Raw genomic sequence first — 20,380 nt, 5'->3', positions numbered from 1 at the left:
CTACCTATAAGTAACTGGTATCCTGACTTTAGGGGTTAGAGGTCAGCCTACCTATAAGTAACTGGTATCCTGACTTTAGGGGTTAGAGGTCGGCCTACCTATAAGTAACTGGTATCCTGACTTTAGGGGTTAGAGGTCGGCCTACCTATAAGTAACTGGTATCCTGACTTTAGGGGTTAGAGGTCGGCCTACCTATAAGTAACTGGTATCCTGACTTTAGGGGTTCGAGGTCAGCCTACCTATAAGTAACTGGTATCCTGACTTTAGGGGTTAGAGGTCAGGCTACCTATAAGTAACTGTTATCCTGACTTTAGGGGTTAGAGGTCGGCCTACCTATAAGTAACTGGTATCCTGACTTTAGGGGTTAGAGGTCTGCCTACCTATAAGTAACTGGTATCCTGACTTTAGGGGTTAGAGATCTGCCTACCTATAAGTAACTGGTATCCTGACTTTAGGGGTTAGAGGTCAGCCTACCTATAAGTAACTGGTATCCTGACTTTAGGGGTTAGAGATCTGCCTACCTATAAGTAACTGTTATCCTGACTTTAGGGGTTAGAGGTCGGCCTACCTATAAGTAACTGGTATCCTGACTTTAGGGGTTAGAGGTCGGCCTACCTATAAGTAACTGGTATCCTGACTTTAGGGGTTAGAGGTCGGCCTACCTATAAGTAACTGGTATCCTGACTTTAGGGGTTAGAGGTCGGCCTACCTATAAGTAACTGGTATCCTGACTTTAGGGGTTAGAGGTCGGCCTACCTATAAGTAACTGGTATCCTGACTTTAGGGGTTAGAGGTCGGCCTACCTATAAGTAACTGGTATCCTGACTTTAGGGGTTAGAGATCTGCCTACCTATAAGTAACTGGTATCCTGACTTTAGGGGTTAGAGGTCGGCCTACCTATAAGTAACTGGTATCCTGACTTTAGGGGTTAGAGGTCTGCCTACCTATAAGTAACTGGTATCCTGACTTTAGGGGTTAGAGGTCGGCCTACCTATAAGTAACTGGTATCCTGACTTTAGGGGTTAGAGGTCGGCCTACCTATAAGTAACTGGTATCCTGACTTTAGGGGTTAGAGGTCAGGCTACCTATAAGTAACTGGTATCCTGACTTTAGGGGTTAGAGGTCGGCCTACCTATAAGTAACTGGTATCCTGACTTTAGGGGTTAGAGGTCGGCCTACCTATAAGTAACTGGTATCCTGACTTTAGGGGTTAGAGGTCAGGCTACCTATAAGTAACTGGTATCCTGACTTTAGGGGTTAGAGGTCAGGCTACCTATAAGTAACTGGTATCCTGACTTTATGGGTTAGAGGTCAGGCTACCTATAAGTAACTGGTATCCTGACTTTAGGGGTTAGAGGTCGGCCTACCTATAAGTAACTGGTATCCTGACTTTAGGGGTTAGAGGTCAGGCTACCTATAAGTAACTGGTATCCTGACTTTAGGGGTTAGAGGTCAGGCTACCTATAAGTAACTGGTATCCTGACTTTATGGGTTAGAGGTCAGGCTACCTATAAGTAACTGGTATCCTGACTTTAGGGGTTAGAGATCTGCCTACCTATAAGTAACTGGTATCCTGACTTTAGGGGTTAGAGGTCGGCCTACCTATAAGTAACTGGTATCCTGACTTTAGGGGTTAGAGGTCAGGCTACCTATAAGTAACTGGTATCCTGACTTTAGGGGTTAGAGGTCGGCCTACCTATAAGTAACTGGTATCCTGACTTTAGGGGTTAGAGATCTGCCTACCTATAAGTAACTGGTATCCTGACTTTAGGGGTTAGAGGTCGGCCTGCCAGGCCTTTAATAAGAAAGTAAATGGTACTGGGTTAGGTTCGCACTAGTCTCATGCTACCAGAAATCCCACTGTATTCTGGCTCCAGAACTGGGCATGGAGAAACACAGAAGGGCTTGAGACTAGGTTGTCACTGACCTGTACGCTGGGCTCCTGAGGGGCCCCTGGGGGGAACTGCTGCGTGCGGCTGGGGTCGTGGCCCTTCTGGGTGCGACTGGGGTCGTGGCCCTGCTGTCCTTGGGGCTGATGATGGCCCTCCATGGGGTAACCCCCCATAACAGGGGCGGTGATGGGAGCAGGAGGGGTGTAGTTGTCTGGAGCAACCTGAGACACGGACAGAACACAGATTCACACACTAGCAGGTTTCTTACAGACATAAAACCTTCACCTTATACTGGTTAATATACAGCTAAGATCTTAATGAATGTTTAAACACGTGAAAGTACTGAAATACCAAAGACAGTCTCCAACATCTGGAGAACATAGATTCACTGAATACTGGTTTACATACAACTAAGATTGTAGCTATTAACATTATCAAGATGGTCTACTGGTCCTGGACTGGGTTGGACAAATTGGAACTGGTCCACATTTCTCCAGTCTGAGCTAGTCCATGTTATCAGAGAGGATGGGGAATCCGGTATGAAGGTAATTTATCCAGAGGAGATACCTTTTTCTTCCTAGAACCCCCACATACTGCTGGTGGGTCATTCCAGCCATCTTGTCCTATAGATAGTGAAAGATGAATAGTCAGCCACAAGACACTTGTGGCTTTTTAAGAATCCAGACAGCAGCCAAAGCCAGGCCACTTCAACAGACAGCAGGCCACGGCCAGGCAGCAGGTCACTTCAGACAGCAGGCCACGGCCAGGCCACTTCAACAGACAGCAGGCCACGGCCAGGCAGCAGGTCACTTCAGACAGCAGGCCACGGCCAGGCAGCATCACAGTGCAGTTAGATTGGACACACGGACTGACAATAATAACACATTATTGTTGTTGCATTATTTTCACTACTTGGCATAGCCTAATACTGTGGTAAATTGAAATTTTTTAGTACTCAAATATCATAAACTTAAAAAACAGATACTTTGGTATTAAAATAGTAAATGTAAATCACCAACAACAGTGATTTAGCATGGATTATTTCACTACATCGTTACATTGTTTGTTATAAATCAAAGACCGGTTCAACATGTTCCTGTAAAATCATGTGACGGCACAAGCAAACACCTTTCTACATGTCTCCATTAACAGTCTTATCCCACCATATCCAAACCTATCCCTGTCTGCATTAACACAGTCGTATCCCACCTTATCCAAACCTATCCCTGTCTGCATTAACACAGTCTTATCCAAACCTATCCCTGTCTGCATTCACAGTCTTATCCCACCATATCCAAACCTATCCCTGTCTGCATTAACACAGTCTTATCCAAACCTATCCCTGTCTGCATTAACACAGTCTTATCCAAACCTATCCCTGTCTGCATTAACACAGTCTTATCCAAACCTATCCCTGTCTGCATTCACAGTCTTATCCCACCATATCCAAACCTATCCCTGTCAGCATTAACACAGTCTTATCCAAACCTATCCCTGTCTGCATTAACACAGTCTTATCCAAACCTATCCCTGTCTGCATTAACAGTCTTATCCCACCATATCCAAACCTATCCCTGTCTGCATTAACACAGTCTTATCCAAACCTATCCCTGTCTGCATTAACACAGTCTTATCCAAACCTATCCCTGTCTGCATTAACACAGTCTTATCCAAACCTATCCCTGTCTGCATTAACACAGTCTTATCCAAACCTATCCCTGTCTGCATTAACACAGTCTTATCCAAACCTATCCCTGTCTGCATTAACACAGTCTTATCCAAACCTATCCCTGTCTGCATTAACACAGTCTTATCCAAACCTATCCCTGTCTGCATTCACAGTCTTATCCCACCATATCCAAACCTATCCCTGTCTGCATTAACACAGTCTTATCCAAACCTATCCCTGTCTGCATTAACACAGTCTTATCCAAACCTATCCCTGTCTGCATTAACACAGTCTTATCCAAACCTATCCCTGTCTGCATTCACAGTCTTATCCCACCATATCCAAACCTATCCCTGTCAGCATTAACACAGTCTTATCCAAACCTATCCCTGTCTGCATTAACACAGTCTTATCCAAACCTATCCCTGTCTGCATTAACAGTCTTATCCCACCATATCCAAACCTATCCCTGTCTGCATTGACACAGTCTTATCCAAACCTATCCCTGTCTGCATTAACACAGTCTTATCCAAACCTATCCCTGTCTGCATTAACACAGTCTTATCCAAACCTATCCCTGTCTGCATTAACACAGTCTTATCCAAACCTATCCCTGTCTGCATTAACACAGTCTTATCCAAACCTATCCCTGTCTGCATTAACACAGTCTTATCCAAACCTATCCCTGTCTGCATTAACACAGTCTTATCCAAACCTATCCCTGTCTGCATTAACACAGTCTTATCCCACCATATCCAAACCTATCCCTGTCTGTCTCTCTCACTGTCACCTTCATCATCGTCAACAAGGGGAGTACTCAGCCAAGGGAAGTACCCTGAAAGTTAAACAAGGGGGACAGCTCAATCAAAAGCATTTATAAATTAACATTACGTTATTCACTTCTCAAATCTCACTACACATGATTTAGTATTTATAAGAGAGACAAGTGTCAAACAAGAATCCACCATCCGCCTGTGTCCCAAATGACACCCCATTCCCTTTATAGCGTCCTACTGACCGTACGAGCCCCGGTCAACAGTAGGGTCCTACTGACCGTACGAGCCCCGGTCAACAGTAGGGTCCTACTGACCGTACGAGCCCCGGTCAACAGTAGGGTCCTACTGACCGTACGAGCCCCGGTCAACAGTAGGGTCCTACTGACCGTACGAGCCCCGGTCAACAGTAGGGTCCTACTGACCGTACGAGCCCCGGTCAACAGTAGGGTCCTACTGACCGTACGAGTCCAGGTCAACAGTAGGGTCCTACTGACCGTACGAGTCCAGGTCAACAGTAGGGTCCTACTGACCGTACGAGTCCAGGTCAACAGTAGGGTCCTACTGACCGTACGAGTCCAGGTCAACAGTAGGGTCCTACTGACCGTGCGAGCCCCGGTCAACAGTAGGGTCCTACTGACCGTACGAGCCCAGGTCAACAGTAGGGTCCTACTGACCGTACGAGTCCCGGTCAACAGTAGGGTCCTACTGACCGTACGAGCCCAGGTCAACAGTAGGGTCCTACTGACCGTACGAGCCCAGGTCAACAGTAGTGCACTATATCAGACATAGGATGGCATTTGGGACGCAACACACCACTTGCATCATGGTCAGTACCTGTAGGAGGAGGAGCAACCGACGGAGCAGAGAAGGACTTGACGGCTGGGGCTCCAGGACCTCCTTGTGGGTACCCAGGTCCCAGGGGAGGGTACGGTCCAGAGGGGGGACCTGCAGGAGGGCCCTGGCTGTGAAGGTGAGACCCCCCTGGTGGGTACATGCCGACGGGGGCCCCAGGCTGCTGGTAGCTGGTTGGCATGGGGCCTGAAGGGAGCGAGGTGGGGGTGAAGCCTGACGGAGGTAGCCCTGGGCTGGGCATGGTGGGGAGGCTGCCAGGGGCAGAGAAGGGAGGCAGGGGAGGTCCAGACAGGTTGGAGCCTGGCATAGCAGGTCCTGGAGGGAAGGCAGAGAGGCCGGGGCCACCTAGTCCTGCAGACATGGGCTGCTGTTGTGGCTGGAATGGCTGGAGTGGAGAGAACCCTGAGAAGACAGGAGACAGACATGTTACATCAAGACCAGTCTGGAGTCGTGTCTGGGAGGTGACAGAGTCGTACCTGGTTCAGCACGGCACAGCTTGTATATGACGTTCAGATAGATATATATTATGTACAACAAACATGTTTCAAGTTTTAATGTCACATACACAAGTACAGTGAGATGCCTTTCTTTTTTTTTTTTTTTTATTTAAATTTTTTATCCCCTTTTCTCCCCAATTTTTCGTGGTATCCAATCGCTAGTAATTACTATCTTGTCTCATCGCTACAACTCCCGTACGGGCACGGGAGAGGCGAAGGTCGAAAGTCATGCGTCCTCCGAAGCACAACCCAACCTAGCCGCACTGCTTCTTAACACAGCGCGCCTCCAACCCGGAAGCCAGCCGCACCAATGTGTCGGAGGAAACACCGTGCACCCGCCCCCTCGGTTAGCGCGCACTGCGCCCGGCCCGCCACAGGAGTCGCTGGAGCGCGATGAGACAAGGATATCCCTACCGGCCAAACCCTCCCTAACCCGGACGACGCTAAGCCAATTGTGCGTCGCCCCACGGACCTCCCGGTCGCGGCCGGCTGCGACAGAGCCTGGGCGCGAACCCAGACTCTGGTGGCGCAGCATAGCACTGCGATGCAGTGCTCTAGACCACTGCGCCACCCGGGAGGCCCGAGATGCCTTTCTTACAAGCTTCCAAACCCAACAATGCAGCAAATCAATATCAATGTAGCAATAAAAATAACAAGGTAGAACAAAAACACAGGCTAGAAAAACAACAAGATAAAGTCAGTAAGCATACTACACACAGGGTCAGTTCCAGACTTAACAGCTGCTGAACACGGCCCTGGACGGAGGGCGAGTGCCTACCTCCTGGACGGAGGGCGAGTGCCTACCTCCTGGACGGAGGGCGAGTGCCTACCTCCTGGACGGAGGGCGAGTGCCTACCTCCTGGACGGAGGGCGAGTGCCTACCTCCTGGACGGAGGGCGAGTGCCTACCTCCTGGACGGAGGGCGAGTGCCTACCTGGGGTAGTGGCAGGATGTTGAGGGTAGGCTGGTCGTAGTCCTGTACGTGGCAGCCCACTAGGTGGAGGAGCATGGGAGGAGGGTGGCAGACCACCATACGAAGGAGGAGGTGGCCCTCTGGAGTTAGTAACAGCTTGAGGAGTGAAGACTGTAGTCATAGGAGGCTGGCCAGCCACTGGCATCACAGGAAGAGGAGGCTGGTAGGGCCCCTGGAGAGAAACATCATTTATACACAGCCGGCGTCCGAACCGGAACCCTATTCCCTTTATAGTGGACGACTTCAAAAGTAGAATGGAACGCAGCCACAGAAACATGCATGAGAGCAGAACAATACACCAAGCTGATGTTTCACTACATGTACTGTAGTAACTGTTACGATGTCTTCTACAATACACCAAGATGTTTCACTACATGTACTGTAGTAACTGTTACGATGTCTTCTACAATACACCAAGATGTTTCACTACATGTACTCTAGTAACTGTTACGATGTCTTCTACAATACACCAAGATGTTTCACTACATGTACTGTAGTAACTGTTACGATGTCTTCTACAATACACCAAGATGTTTCACTACATGTACTGTAGCAACTGTTACGATGTCTTCTACAATACACCAAGATGTTTCACTACATGTACTGTAGCAACTGTTACGATGTCTTCTACAATACACCAAGATGTTTCACTACATGTACTGTAGCAACTGTTACGATGTCTTCTACAATACACCAAGATGTTTCACTACATGTACTCTAGTAACTGTTACGATGTCTTCTACAATACACCAAGATGTTTCACTACATGTACTGTAGTAACTGTTACGATGTCTTCTACAATACACCAAGATGTTTCACTACATGTACTGTAGTAACTGTTACGATGTCTTCTACAATACACCAAGATGTTTCACTACATGTACTGTAGCAACTGTTACGATGTCTTCTACAATACACCAAGCTGTTTCACTACATGTACTGTAGCAACTGTTACGATGTCTTCTACAATACACCAAGATGTTTCACTACATGTACTCTAGTAACTGTTACGATGTCTTCTACAATACACCAAGATGTTTCACTACATGTACTCTAGTAACTGTTACGATGTCTTCTACAATACACCAAGATGTTTCACTACATGTACTGTAGCAACTGTTACGATGTCTTCTACAATACACCAAGATGTTTCACTACATGTACTGTAGTAACTGTTACGATGTCTTCTACAATACACCAAGATGTTTCACTACATGTACTCTAGTAACTGTTACGATGTCTTCTACAATACACCAAGATGTTTCACTACATGTACTGTAGCAACTGTTACGATGTCTTCTACAATACACCAAGATGTTTCACTACATGTACTGTAGCAACTGTTACGATGTCTTCTACAATACACCAAGATGTTTCACTACATGTACTCTAGCAACTGTTACGATGTCTTCTACAATACACCAAGATGTTTCACTACATGTACTGTAGTAACTGTTACGATGTCTTCTACAATACACCAAGATGTTTCACTACATGTACTGTAGCAACTGTTACGATGTCTTCTACAATACACCAAGATGTTTCACTACATGTACTGTAGTAACTGTTACGATGTCTTCTACAATACACCAAGATGTTTCACTACATGTACTCTAGTAACTGTTACGATGTCTTCTACAATACACCAAGATGTTTCACTACATGTACTCTAGTAACTGTTACGATGTCTTCTACAATACACCAAGATGTTTCACTACATGTACTGTAGTAACTGTTACGATGTCTTCTACAATACACCAAGATGTTTCACTACATGTACTGTAGCAACTGTTACGATGTCTTCTACAATACACCAAGATGTTTCACTACATGTACTGTAGTAACTGTTACGATGTCTTCTACAATACACCAAGATGTTTCACTACATGTACTGTAGTAACTGTTACGATGTCTTCTACAATACACCAAGATGTTTCACTACATGTACTGTAGCAACTGTTACGATGTCTTCTACAATACACCAAGATGTTTCACTACATGTACTGTAGCAACTGTTACGATGTCTTCTACAATACACCAAGCTGATGTTTCACTACATGTACTCTAGTAACTGTTACGATGTCTTCTACAATACACCAAGCTGTTTCACTACATGTACTGTAGCAACTGTTACGATGTCTTCTACAATACACCAAGATGTTTCACTACATGTACTGTAGTAACTGTTACGATGTCTTCTACAATACACCAAGATGTTTCACTACATGTACTCTAGTAACTGTTACGATGTCTTCTACAATACACCAAGATGTTTCACTACATGTACTGTAGTAACTGTTACGATGTCTTCTACAATACACCAAGATGTTTCACTACATGTACTGTAGTAACTGTTACGATGTCTTCTACAATACACCAAGATGTTTCACTACATGTACTCTAGTAACTGTTACGATGTCTTCTACAATACACCAAGATGTTTCACTACATGTACTGTAGTAACTGTTACGATGTCTTCTACAATACACCAAGATGTTTCACTACATGTACTGTAGTAACTGTTACGATGTCTTCTACAATACACCAAGATGTTTCACTACATGTACTCTAGTAACTGTTACGATGTCTTCTACAATACACCAAGATGTTTCACTACATGTACTGTAGTAACTGTTACGATGTCTTCTACAATACACCAAGATGTTTCACTACATGTACTCTAGTAACTGTTACGATGTCTTCTACAATACACCAAGATGTTTCACTACATGTACTGTAGTAACTGTTACGATGTCTTCTACAATACACCAAGATGTTTCACTACATGTACTCTAGTAACTGTTACGATGTCTTCTACAATACACCAAGATGTTTCACTACATGTACTGTAGCAACTGTTACGATGTCTTCTACAATACACCAAGATGTTTCACTACATGTACTGTAGTAACTGTTACGATGTCTTCTACAATACACCAAGATGTTTCACTACATGTACTGTAGTAACTGTTACGATGTCTTCTACAATACACCAAGATGTTTCACTACATGTACTGTAGTAACTGTTACGATGTCTTCTACAATACACCAAGATGTTTCACTACATGTACTGTAGTAACTGTTACGATGTCTTCTACAATACACCAAGATGTTTCACTACATGTACTCTAGTAACTGTTACGATGTCTTCTACAATACACCAAGATGTTTCACTACATGTACTGTAGTAACTGTTACGATGTCTTCTACAATACACCAAGATGTTTCACTACATGTACTCTAGTAACTGTTACGATGTCTTCTACAATACACCAAGATGTTTCACTACATGTACTCTAGTAACTGTTACGATGTCTTCTACAATACACCAAGATGTTTCACTACATGTACTCTAGTAACTGTTACGATGTCTTCTACAATACACCAAGATGTTTCACTACATGTACTCTAGTAACTGTTACGATGTCTTCTACAATACACCAAGATGTTTCACTACATGTACTGTAGCAACTGTTACGATGTCTTCTACAATACACCAAGATGTTTCACTACATGTACTCTAGTAACTGTTACGATGTCTTCTACAATACACCAAGATGTTTCACTACATGTACTGTAGTAACTGTTACGATGTCTTCTACAATACACCAAGATGTTTCACTACATGTACTCTAGTAACTGTTACGATGTCTTCTACAATACACCAAGATGTTTCACTACATGTACTCTAGTAACTGTTACGATGTCTTCTACAATACACCAAGATGTTTCACTACATGTACTGTAGTAACTGTTACGATGTCTTCTACAATACACCAAGATGTTTCACTACATGTACTGTAGTAACTGTTACGATGTCTTCTACAATACACCAAGATGTTTCACTACATGTACTGTAGCAACTGTTACGATGTCTTCTACAATACACCAAGATGTTTCACTACATGTACTGTAGCAACTGTTACGATGTCTTCTACAATACACCAAGATGTTTCACTACATGTACTCTAGTAACTGTTACGATGTCATGGACACCTCAAGTGGAGGTTAGATTCATCAATGTATAAATCAATGGAAATGCATCTGTTTACTTTGTGTTGTATAATCCTCAATAATTTTTATGTGTGTACTGTTGCATTCTCATGTCTGAGGCAAAAGTGTCAAATAAAATGCATGAATTCCTAAATACCGGTGTCTGTGTTGTCTGTGCCGGTGGTTGTGCTTGGACGGGGACAGCAGGGGCCTGAGCGGGGTCAGGGTCGCCCCCCGTCACCCTGACTACGTTGTAAGGGAACGGTGGGGGCTGTTGACCCCCCGCTGCTCCTCCCCCTCCCTGGGCGTGGAACAGCCGGTCTCTCATCATCATGATGCAAGCCTGCAGGAAGACAAACACCACAGAACAAAACCACAACACAGTTATAATAGTACTTGAAATATTTCAAACAGTTTGATGCGTCAGCCTGCCCGAGGGGTAAACTATAAACCAGGGAGTTAGCCGGCTAACTCGCCTAAATATTATAATAATAAACTTGAAATGGGCATGGTTTTATTGACTCAACAGCCAATAACACATGGACGTTTAGCTTTGTTAACGAACCAGAAAATCTGTAGTAATTTCTGGTTGTTTATCAAAGTAAGCTGGCTAACTCATTGATCCTGCTTTGCAGTACAGCCCTCTGGAGTAACAGATGGTGGGAAATACCCTTTCTGGACTACATCATTAGTTCCCTTTCACCAGGCAAGATCAACGAAGCACAACTTACATATTAAAATGCAGGTCTGAACACAATCCAGGAGAGAGAAAACATGGCGTCTTTGAAGCATGATGACACGTTTAAACATGTCCTAGTTGATAAGGTATCTGAAGAGTAGTGGAGGTTGTGTTTACCTGGTCTGAGGAGTCTGGCAGGTAGGACAGGGCTGTAGCCAGGCTGCCTTGTGAAGCTAGGAGACCAGCATAGTGAGTCAGCTTGTCAGCCAGGATAGGACTCTGTACAACCACCTCGCTGTTCCTCAGACGCTCCACAGACTTACGCAGAACCATCATCTTCTCTACCAAGTCCTGGCGGTCAATCACACAGACGACATAACGTTACTACCTGGTTCCTACAACGTCAATACAGATAGTATCTGTGGCCAGTTATCACATCATCATAACACTAGGGGTTCACTTGGAAAAGTGACTTCCATGGTTAAATTAAGGATACATATATAGATAAAAAACTATTTGTTACCTCTAAAACCAGGGGAGATGAGCAGTCCCTCTGCAGGGCCCAGCATTCCACTAGTTTTTCAATGTTCCCAGAGCAAATGTAACAGAGACATGCCTGCAGACAGCGTTTCTCTGTCCTCTCCCCCTCCAGACGCGACCCCAGGGTCTCTACAGTAGCAGGAGAGGGAGGGAGAGCAAGGAAGAGAGGGAGAGAGAGTAGGAAAGGTTAGATAGAAGATGTAACAGAGACATGCCTGCAGACAGAGTCCTCTCACCCTCCAGATAGTCTATATAGGAGAAAAGGAGGGAGGGGTTGGGAACAGGAAGCAGAAGAGCTACATAGCATAGAGATCAGTTATAGTCCTACCAGGAGAAAGGGAGGGAGGGGTTAGGAACAGGAAGCAGAAGAGCTACATAGCATAGATATCGGTTATAGTCCTACCAGGAGAAAGGGAGGGAGGGGTTAGGAACAGGAAGCAGAAGAGCTACATAGCATAAAGATCAGTTATAGTCCTACCAGGAGAAAGGGAGGGAGGGGTTAGGAACAGGAAGCAGAAGAGCTACATAGCATAGAGATCAGTTATAGTCCTACCAGGAGAAATTGAGGGAGGGGTTAGGAACAGGAAGCAGAAGAGCTACATAGCATAGAGATCGGTTATAGTCCTACCAGGAGAAAGGGAGGGAGGGGTTAGGAACAGGAAGCAGAAGAGCTACATAGCATAGAGATCGGTTATAGTCCTACCAGGAGAAAGGGAGGGAGGGGTTAGGAACAGGAAGCAGAAGAGCTACATAGCATAGAGATCGGTTATAGTCCTACCAGGAGAAAGGGGTTAGGAACAGGAAGCAGAAGAGCTACATAGCATAGAGATCGGTTATAGTCCTACCAGGAGAAATGGAGGGAGGGGTTAGGAACAGGAAGCAGAAGAGCTACATAGCATAAAGATCAGTTATAGTCCTACCAGGAGAAAGGGAGGGAGGGGTTGGGAACAGGAAGCAGAAGAGCTACACAGCATAAAGATCAGTTATAGTCCTACCAGGAGAAAGGGAGGGAGGGGTTAGGAACAGGAAGCAGAAGAGCTACATAGCATAGAGATCAGTTATAGTCCTACCAGGAGAAATTGAGGGAGGGGTTAGGAACAGGAAGCAGAAGAGCTACACAGCATAGAGATCAGTTATAGTCCTACCAGGAGAAAGGGAGGGAGGGGTTAGGAACAGGAAGCAGAAGAGCTACATAGCATAGAGATCGGTTATAGTCCTACCAGGAGAAAGGGAGGGAGGGGTTAGGAACAGGAAGCAGAAGAGCTACATAGCATAGAGATCGGTTATAGTCCTACCAGGAGAAAGGGAGGGAGGGGTTAGGAACAGGAAGCAGAAGAGCTACATAGCATAGAGATCAGTTATAGTCCTACCAGGAGAAAGGGAGGGAGGGGTTAGGAACAGGAAGCAGAAGAGCTACATAGCATAGAGATCGGTTATAGTCCTACCAGGAGAAAGGGAGGGAGGGGTTAGGAACAGGAAGCAGAAGAGCTACATAGCATAGAGATCAGTTATAGTCCTACCAGGAGAAAGGGAGGGAGGGGTTAGGAACAGGAAGCAGAAGAGCTACATAGCATAGAGATCGGTTATAGTCCTACCAGGAGAAAGGGAGGGAGGGGTTAGGAACAGGAAGCAGAAGAGCTACATAGCATAGAGATCGGTTATAGTCCTACCAGGAGAAAGGGAGGGAGGGGTTAGGAACAGGAAGCAGAAGAGCTACATAGCATAGAGATCGGTTATAGTCCTACCAGGAGAAAGGGAGGGAGGGGTTAGGAACAGGAAGCAGAAGAGCTACACAGCATAGAGATCAGTTATAGTTCTACCAGGAGAAAGGGAGGGAGGGGTTAGGAACAGGAAGCAGAAGAGCTACATAGCATAGAGATCAGTTATAGTCCTACTAGGAGAAAGGGAGGGAGGGGTTAGGAACAGGAAGCAGAAGAGCTACATAGCATAGAGATCAGTTATAGTTCTACCAGGAGAAAGGGAGGGAGGGGTTAGGAACAGGAAGCAGAAGAGCTACATAGCATAGAGATCGGTTATAGTCCTACCAGGAGAAAGGGAGGGAGGGGTTAGGAACAGGAAGCAGAAGAGCTACATAGCATAGAGATCGGTTATAGTCCTACCAGGAGAAAGGGAGGGAGGGGTTAGGAACAGGAAGCAGAAGAGCTACATAGCATAGAGATCGGTTATAGTCCTACCAGGAGAAAGGGAGGGAGGGGTTAGGAACAGGAAGCAGAAGAGCTACACAGCATAAAGATCAGTTATAGTCCTACCAGGAGAAAGGGAGGGAGGGGTTGGGAACAGGAAGCAGAAGAGCTACATAGCATAGAGATCAGTTATAGTCCTACCAGGAGAAAGGGAGGGAGGGGTTAGGAACAGGAAGCAGAAGAGCTACATAGCATAGAGATCAGTTATAGTCCTACCAGGAGAAAGGGAGGGAGGGGTTAGGAACAGGAAGCAGAAGAGCTACATAGCATAGAGATCAGTTATAGTCCTACCAGGAGAAAGGGAGGGAGGGGTTGGGAACAGGAAGCAGAAGAGCTACACAGCATAAAGATCAGTTATAGTCCTACCAGGAGAAAGGGAGGGAGGGGTTAGGAACAGGAAGCAGAAGAGCTACATAGCATAGAGATCAGTTATAGTCCTACCAGGAGAAATTGAGGGAGGGGTTAGGAACAGGAAGCAGAAGAGCTACACAGCATAGAGATCAGTTATAGTCCTACCAGGAGAAAGGGAGGGAGGGGTTAGGAACAGGAAGCAGAACAGCCCATCAGGTACAATCAGGTGTCTCTTGTGAAATAGATTTCTAGTGACTGCAGAAATAAGTGCTGAACTCAAGGTAAAAGCAAGTCGGGGTTTACTGATTCCTTTGTTACAATCCTCAACATCCTGGTGTTCTTACCACACAGAGGAGCAAACTGTTTGGGGTGAGCGTAGGTCAGGAGAGCAGCGAGGGCCTCCTTCCAGTTATCCAAGTCACAGCTCTGCACCATGTCTCCCCAGTTCTGGGTCACCACGGATGAGATCAGCTGAGGACGGTCGATAGTAAATCAAAATCAAATCAAATGTATTTATAAAGCCCTTCTTACATCAGCTGATATCTCAAAGTGCTGTACAGAAACCCAGCATAAAACCCCAAACAATGCAGGTGTAGAAGCACGGTGGCTGGGAAAAACTACAGAGAAAGGCCAAAACATAGGAAGAAACCTAGAGGGACCAGGCTATGAGGGGTGGCCAGTAGACTTAACCATGTTGTATTTATTCATGTTGACTCAGTAAATCAGATTATTTTGCACTCTTGATATAAAATAACTATATTCTGAACTAAACTAACTTTGCTAGCTAGTAATCAAGTCATACAAATATAATATAAATCTAATAGACGTGTGAGGGGAAGTCCCAAATTGGCCCCGGTTCAAAAGTTCCCCATTTTACAATAGAGATGCTGTTCCTCTGCTTGTCCAGGTATGTCTGCTGGGTCTTCTGCAGTAGCTCCTGTCCTCCACTGATAGCCAGCAGGATGGCTTCAGCGTATCGCCCGTCGTTCAGACACAGATCCACCGCTCCCTCAAAGTTTCCCACCAGCAGAGCCTGGCTGATCAGACCATCTGCATCTGCCACAACAGAGGCATAAAGCAACTGAATGAGATACGGAGAGTTACAGGCATACAAAGGGCCAGTTACCAGGACAACAGATTCATATTAAGTCTAACGCCGGACTAAAAAGGTTTTACATTGAACGTGCTTTTTGTTATGTGTCCGGGAAACCAGTCCGTACTGTTTAGATTTCACAGGAAGAGAAAGCGGAAGTCACGTCCAACTGCTGTGATACTGAACAGAAGACAAGCAGTACCTGCTGAGACAGGGATTTGGAAGCTGATCTTCTCCTTGTCCTGTGGTTGTGGTGGGATCTGACTGAAAAAGTCAGAGGGGGAGGATGAACCCGGAGTCTTGGTGGAGTCGACCGCATCCCCGGATTCTTCTGACCTCTGGAACCAAAACGAGGACAACGTACTTTTATGGAAGGTTACTGGTGATAATATAAAAAAGGTGACAGGATTCATGTTGTTATGAAAAAGAGATCACATATCACTTCTGATACTCGTCACTGTCCTCTAGTGGACGGTGGAAGATATGCAGTCTAGACTAGTATTAGGAGTACTATAAAAGAGAATGGGCTATGTAGAGGTATGTTCCTGGACTGACCTGAGTAGAGAGGAGCTGTATCTTCTCAGCCAGATCGTTGGCATCCACTCCATGTCCGTTAGGCTGCACGTTCTTCCCCAAGCAGGTGGATATCTTTCTCTCTAAATCCACTTTGCTGAAACCCAAAAGTCTCAGGAATTTGACCCGGGCTTCATCTTCAAAGTTGACCTGCAAACGTCAGGTGGACAACATTAGAAACCTAAACAACCCTTGCAGAACTTGTGTTCATCATATGTCGGTCTTGGCTCCTGAGTGCCTATCTACCCAAATACATTGTACAGAGAAGCCTACTGTTCATGGAAATGAGTCATCTCCATAGGTGTTCTGTGAGTCCTACTACTGTTCAGTCTGAAGGACAGACAGGACCACAGATGTCACAGATAACAGGACTTTTTTAAAAACATTTTGGCAATTAAGCAACGTTTCTACTTAACGAGGGTCAGATGAACTCATGGATACCATTTTAACATGCTAACAGTTCCAGGAGACTTCCAGTCATTGTGCTAACGCTAGTTAGCAATGGCTCCCGAAACTACCTTCAAAACTGCATGCAGAGGCAAAAATGGTATCCATGAGATCATGTGACTCTGGGTGAGTAGAAACAGGGATTAAATGCCAAAATATCACACTGTCTCTATAATATTACATTGTTTGACCCTGGGGTATGTAGAAAAGTTGCTTAATTGCCAAAATCGTCCATTATTCCTTTAAAATGAACTTTTCATGCCACTGTGCAGTGTCATAACACCTACCAGGAGAAACTTCCATATGTCCTGTTCAGAGTCTGTGGGGGCCTTGTGGATCTTGGCCTGGCAGTAGTCTGACAAGGATCCAGATTGCAGAGCAGCCTGCAGCTCCCTGGAACGTTGGAGGAGCTCTGTTTCCGTGGTGACTTGGCTCACAAACACCTGCCTGGGGACGGGGACGGGCTGCGGGCTCTGGACTGGAGCCTTAGGACTCTCAAAGGTGATCAGCTTCCCACCAAACTACAAGGAGAAGAGGATGGGGGGGAAATGTACTATTACTATGATGCAGTTATAATACATTGTAAGACTTGTCATAAGCACATATAGTCCCTTTATAAGTAGAGCGTGACCGAAGAGTAACACTTTACGTCATGCCTAAGAATACACTTTAACCGTGTGTTTCCACCATAATCCACGGGTTGTCATGCCTAAGAATATACTTTAACCGTGTGTCTCCACCATAATCCACAGGTTGTCATGCCTAAGAATAGACTTTAACCGTGTGTTTCCACCATAATCCACAGGTTGTCATGCCTAAGAATAGACTTTAACCGTGTGTTTCCACCATAATCCACAGGTTGTCATGCCTAAGAATAGACTTTAACCGTGTGTCTCCACCATAATCCACAGGTTGTCATGCCTAAGAATAGACTTTAACCGTGTGTCTCCAACATAATCCACAGGTTGTCATGCTTTACTGCTTAAACATATTGGGGTTCCTCACAATAGGCATTTACTTATGTTATTTTCCTTCTGAAATACAAAAGATGGATATAAAAAGCAACAACAACAAAAAAAAGCAAAAGTCAAGTACATTGTACTTACAGCGAATGAGGCTCCTACGGGCCTACGAACCCACTTGGGGGGCTTCCTCAGCGGAGCGACCAGGGTGGTCTGAGGGGTGGCTTGGGGAACTTGCAGAGGGGGCAGCACCTGGCCTGTCCCAAACGGATCCATGGTGTCAAAGGACGAGGAGATCTGTGGCAAAGTACCACACAAAGACTGCATTCCAATCTAAATATTATATAAAAAGGTAAGAGAAATGAGCAGAGGTCTTTAAATGAGGTCTACAACCATACCCTACCATTATAGCTGCAGTAGCAACCACATTCAACACTAGGCTAGATGCCTGACTACACCAAAATGTTTCAACTATCAAATCACATCTATTCCATAAATAGTGCACTACTTTTGGCCCCTGTTCAAAATTAGTGCACTACATAGGAAAGAGGGAACCTTTGACGTTTTAGCATTTAGCAGACCCTCTTATCCAGAGCGACTTCCAGTGGCAACACTGGATTGTGGGTGGTTTCCTTTAGACAGGAAATAGACACGGCCACAGATAGAGCTGTAAGACAGATGGAGACTCTCTACCTGATCAGCCCTGCTCTGCTGCTGGGCCTCCAGGCTTCCTCCCATCACGCTGTAAACACTGATCCACCCGTCAAACGAGGCCGCAGACAGCAGCGCTGGGTTCCTGGGACACCACTGGATGTCAAAGCACCACTGGTTGGTGGTTGGTAATTCATAGATCACCTAGAGAGACGGGAGAGAGATTGGATCACCACGACATTGTAGAGACAGATCACCTAGACAACAGAGGCATCTGAAGAAGCCCTGGGCAGGGAAAGATGGCGGGGGCCTTGTGATGGAGGCCATATACACCACATGACGCGATGAGGCCTTCAGAACAGAGCCAAAAAGCAGGTACCTCTCCAGTGTTTGGGTTCCAGCAGAGGATCCTGTTGTCTTTAGCACTACTGAGCAACAGCTCTGGGTCTGCTTGGCTCCACGCTATGGACAGAAGTCCCCTGAGGAGGAAAACCATCAAGCCATCATCACCGACAGTCGAGGCATTCTCTTTTAACTTCAACTATGAAACAACAGCCGCCAAGCTAGAAGAACTAATTATACTTTACTAATCCCTAAAAAGGAAATGTGATTGAACCACTTAATACATACAACACCAATAAAAACACAACAAACGACATACAGACAATTAAAGTAGCACATCATCAACATTTAATTTAAAAAAAAGTGTTATTATGTTGATTACTATTGTTAGATATTACTGCACTGTTGGAGGTAGAAACATGAAGTATTTAGCTGCACCTGCCATAACAGAGACCATATCATCACCATCATACATAACAATTCCATTTAAAGCAATGTGTGGCACAATGTCCCAAAGGCTCACCTTGTGTGGTTCTCCAGAACTTTGAGAGGGGACGTGGCAAAGCGCAGGTCCCACATCTGAATAACTGGCATGCGGTCATCTTCTGAGGCCAGGACCAACTGTGTGGCCACCTCAGGGTGCCAGAGCATCCCTGAACAGTGCATCTACAACACAACACTACATCAGACCAGAGCATCCCTGAACAGAGCATCTACAACACAACACTACATCAGACCAGAGCAACCCTGAACAGTGCATCTACAACACAACACAACACTACATCAGACCAGAGCATCCCTGAACAGAGCATCTACAACACAACATTACATCACACCAGAGCATCCCTGAACAGAGCATCTACGACACAACACAACATCACACCAGAGCATCCCTGAACAGAGCATCTACGACACTACATCAGACCAGAGCATCCCTGAACAGAGCATCTACGACACTACATCAGACCAGAGCATCCCTGAACAGAGCATCTACGACACTACATCAGACCAGAGCATCCCTGAACAGAGCATCTACAACACTACATCAGACCAGAGCATCCCTGAACAGAGCATCTACGACACTACATCAGACCAGAGCATCCCTGAACAGAGCATCTACGACACTACATCAGACCAGAGCATCCCTGAACAGAGCATCTACGACACTACATCAGACCAGAGCATCCCTGAACAGTGAATTTACAACACAACAGCCTTTTAACATTTCTACATGCCATGTTGTGTGGTAACTTCTGGTATCCATGTCACCCGGTTAACGTCTGACTAGAGTCAGTATGAGAGGGGAGCTAACATGATACAGTCCAGTCTCACAGTGGTTCCTCAGGACAGACTAGTGTACCCACACGGTTAACTTCTGACTAGAGTCAGTATGAGAGGGGAGCTAACATGATACAGTCCAGTCTCACAGTGGTTCCTCAGGACAGACTAGTGTACCCACCCGGTTAACTTCTGACTAGAGTCAGTATGAGAGGGGAGCTAACATGATACAGTCCAGTCTCACAGTGGTTCCTCAGGACAGACTAGTGTACCCACCCGGTTAACGTCTGACTAGAGTCAGTATGAGAGGGGAGCTAACATGATACAGTCCAGTCTCACAGTGGTTCCTCAGGACAGACTAGTGTACCCACCCGGTTAACTTCTGACTAGAGTCAGTATGAGAGGGGAGCTAACATGATACAGTCCAGTCTCACAGTGGTTCCTCAGGACAGACTAGTGTACCCACCCGGTTAACTTCTGACTAGAGTCAGTATGAGAGGGGAGCTAACATGATACAGTCCAGTCTCACAGTGGTTCCTCAGGACAGACTAGTGTACCCACCCGGTTAACTTCTGACTAGAGTCAGTATGAGAGGGGAGCTAACATGA

At 45.5% G+C, this 20,380-nt stretch overlaps 1 protein-coding gene across 4 annotated transcripts in view; it reads right to left on the bottom strand.

Moving 5' to 3' along the window:
• The window catches only part of LOC139571578 (protein transport protein Sec31A-like), a 28,852-nt gene that overhangs the window by 4,545 nt on the left and 3,927 nt on the right, over positions 1-20,380 (bottom strand). Inside the window, exons 7-23 of one of the 4 annotated variants that reach the window (XM_071394571.1) lie at positions 19,018-19,160; positions 18,532-18,631; positions 18,195-18,356; positions 17,646-17,834; positions 16,827-17,060; positions 16,075-16,242; positions 15,722-15,857; positions 15,304-15,482; positions 14,771-14,897; positions 11,855-12,000; positions 11,509-11,682; positions 10,810-10,995; positions 6,621-6,831; positions 5,172-5,591; positions 4,352-4,396; positions 2,460-2,515; positions 1,928-2,113 (exon numbers count right to left, since the gene is read on the bottom strand). In XM_071394571.1, coding sequence (XP_071250672.1) covers positions 1,928-2,113; positions 2,460-2,515; positions 4,352-4,396; positions 5,172-5,591; positions 6,621-6,831; positions 10,810-10,995; positions 11,509-11,682; positions 11,855-12,000; positions 14,771-14,897; positions 15,304-15,482; positions 15,722-15,857; positions 16,075-16,242; positions 16,827-17,060; positions 17,646-17,834; positions 18,195-18,356; positions 18,532-18,631; positions 19,018-19,160 — 2,862 coding nt within the window. The remainder of the gene's footprint in view (positions 1-1,927; positions 2,114-2,459; positions 2,516-4,351; positions 4,397-5,171; positions 5,592-6,620; positions 6,832-10,809; positions 10,996-11,508; positions 11,683-11,854; positions 12,001-14,770; positions 14,898-15,303; positions 15,483-15,721; positions 15,858-16,074; positions 16,243-16,826; positions 17,061-17,645; positions 17,835-18,194; positions 18,357-18,531; positions 18,632-19,017; positions 19,161-20,380) is intronic. The other 3 variants (XM_071394573.1, XM_071394574.1, XM_071394575.1) reach the window with 3 other exon arrangements.

The sequence above is a fragment of the Salvelinus alpinus genome, chromosome 3, assembly GCF_045679555.1.
Source record: "Salvelinus alpinus chromosome 3, SLU_Salpinus.1, whole genome shotgun sequence".
NCBI classification, from domain to species: Eukaryota; Metazoa; Chordata; class Actinopteri; order Salmoniformes; family Salmonidae; genus Salvelinus; species Salvelinus alpinus.
This window is presented reverse-complemented; position numbering and strand designations above follow the sequence as displayed.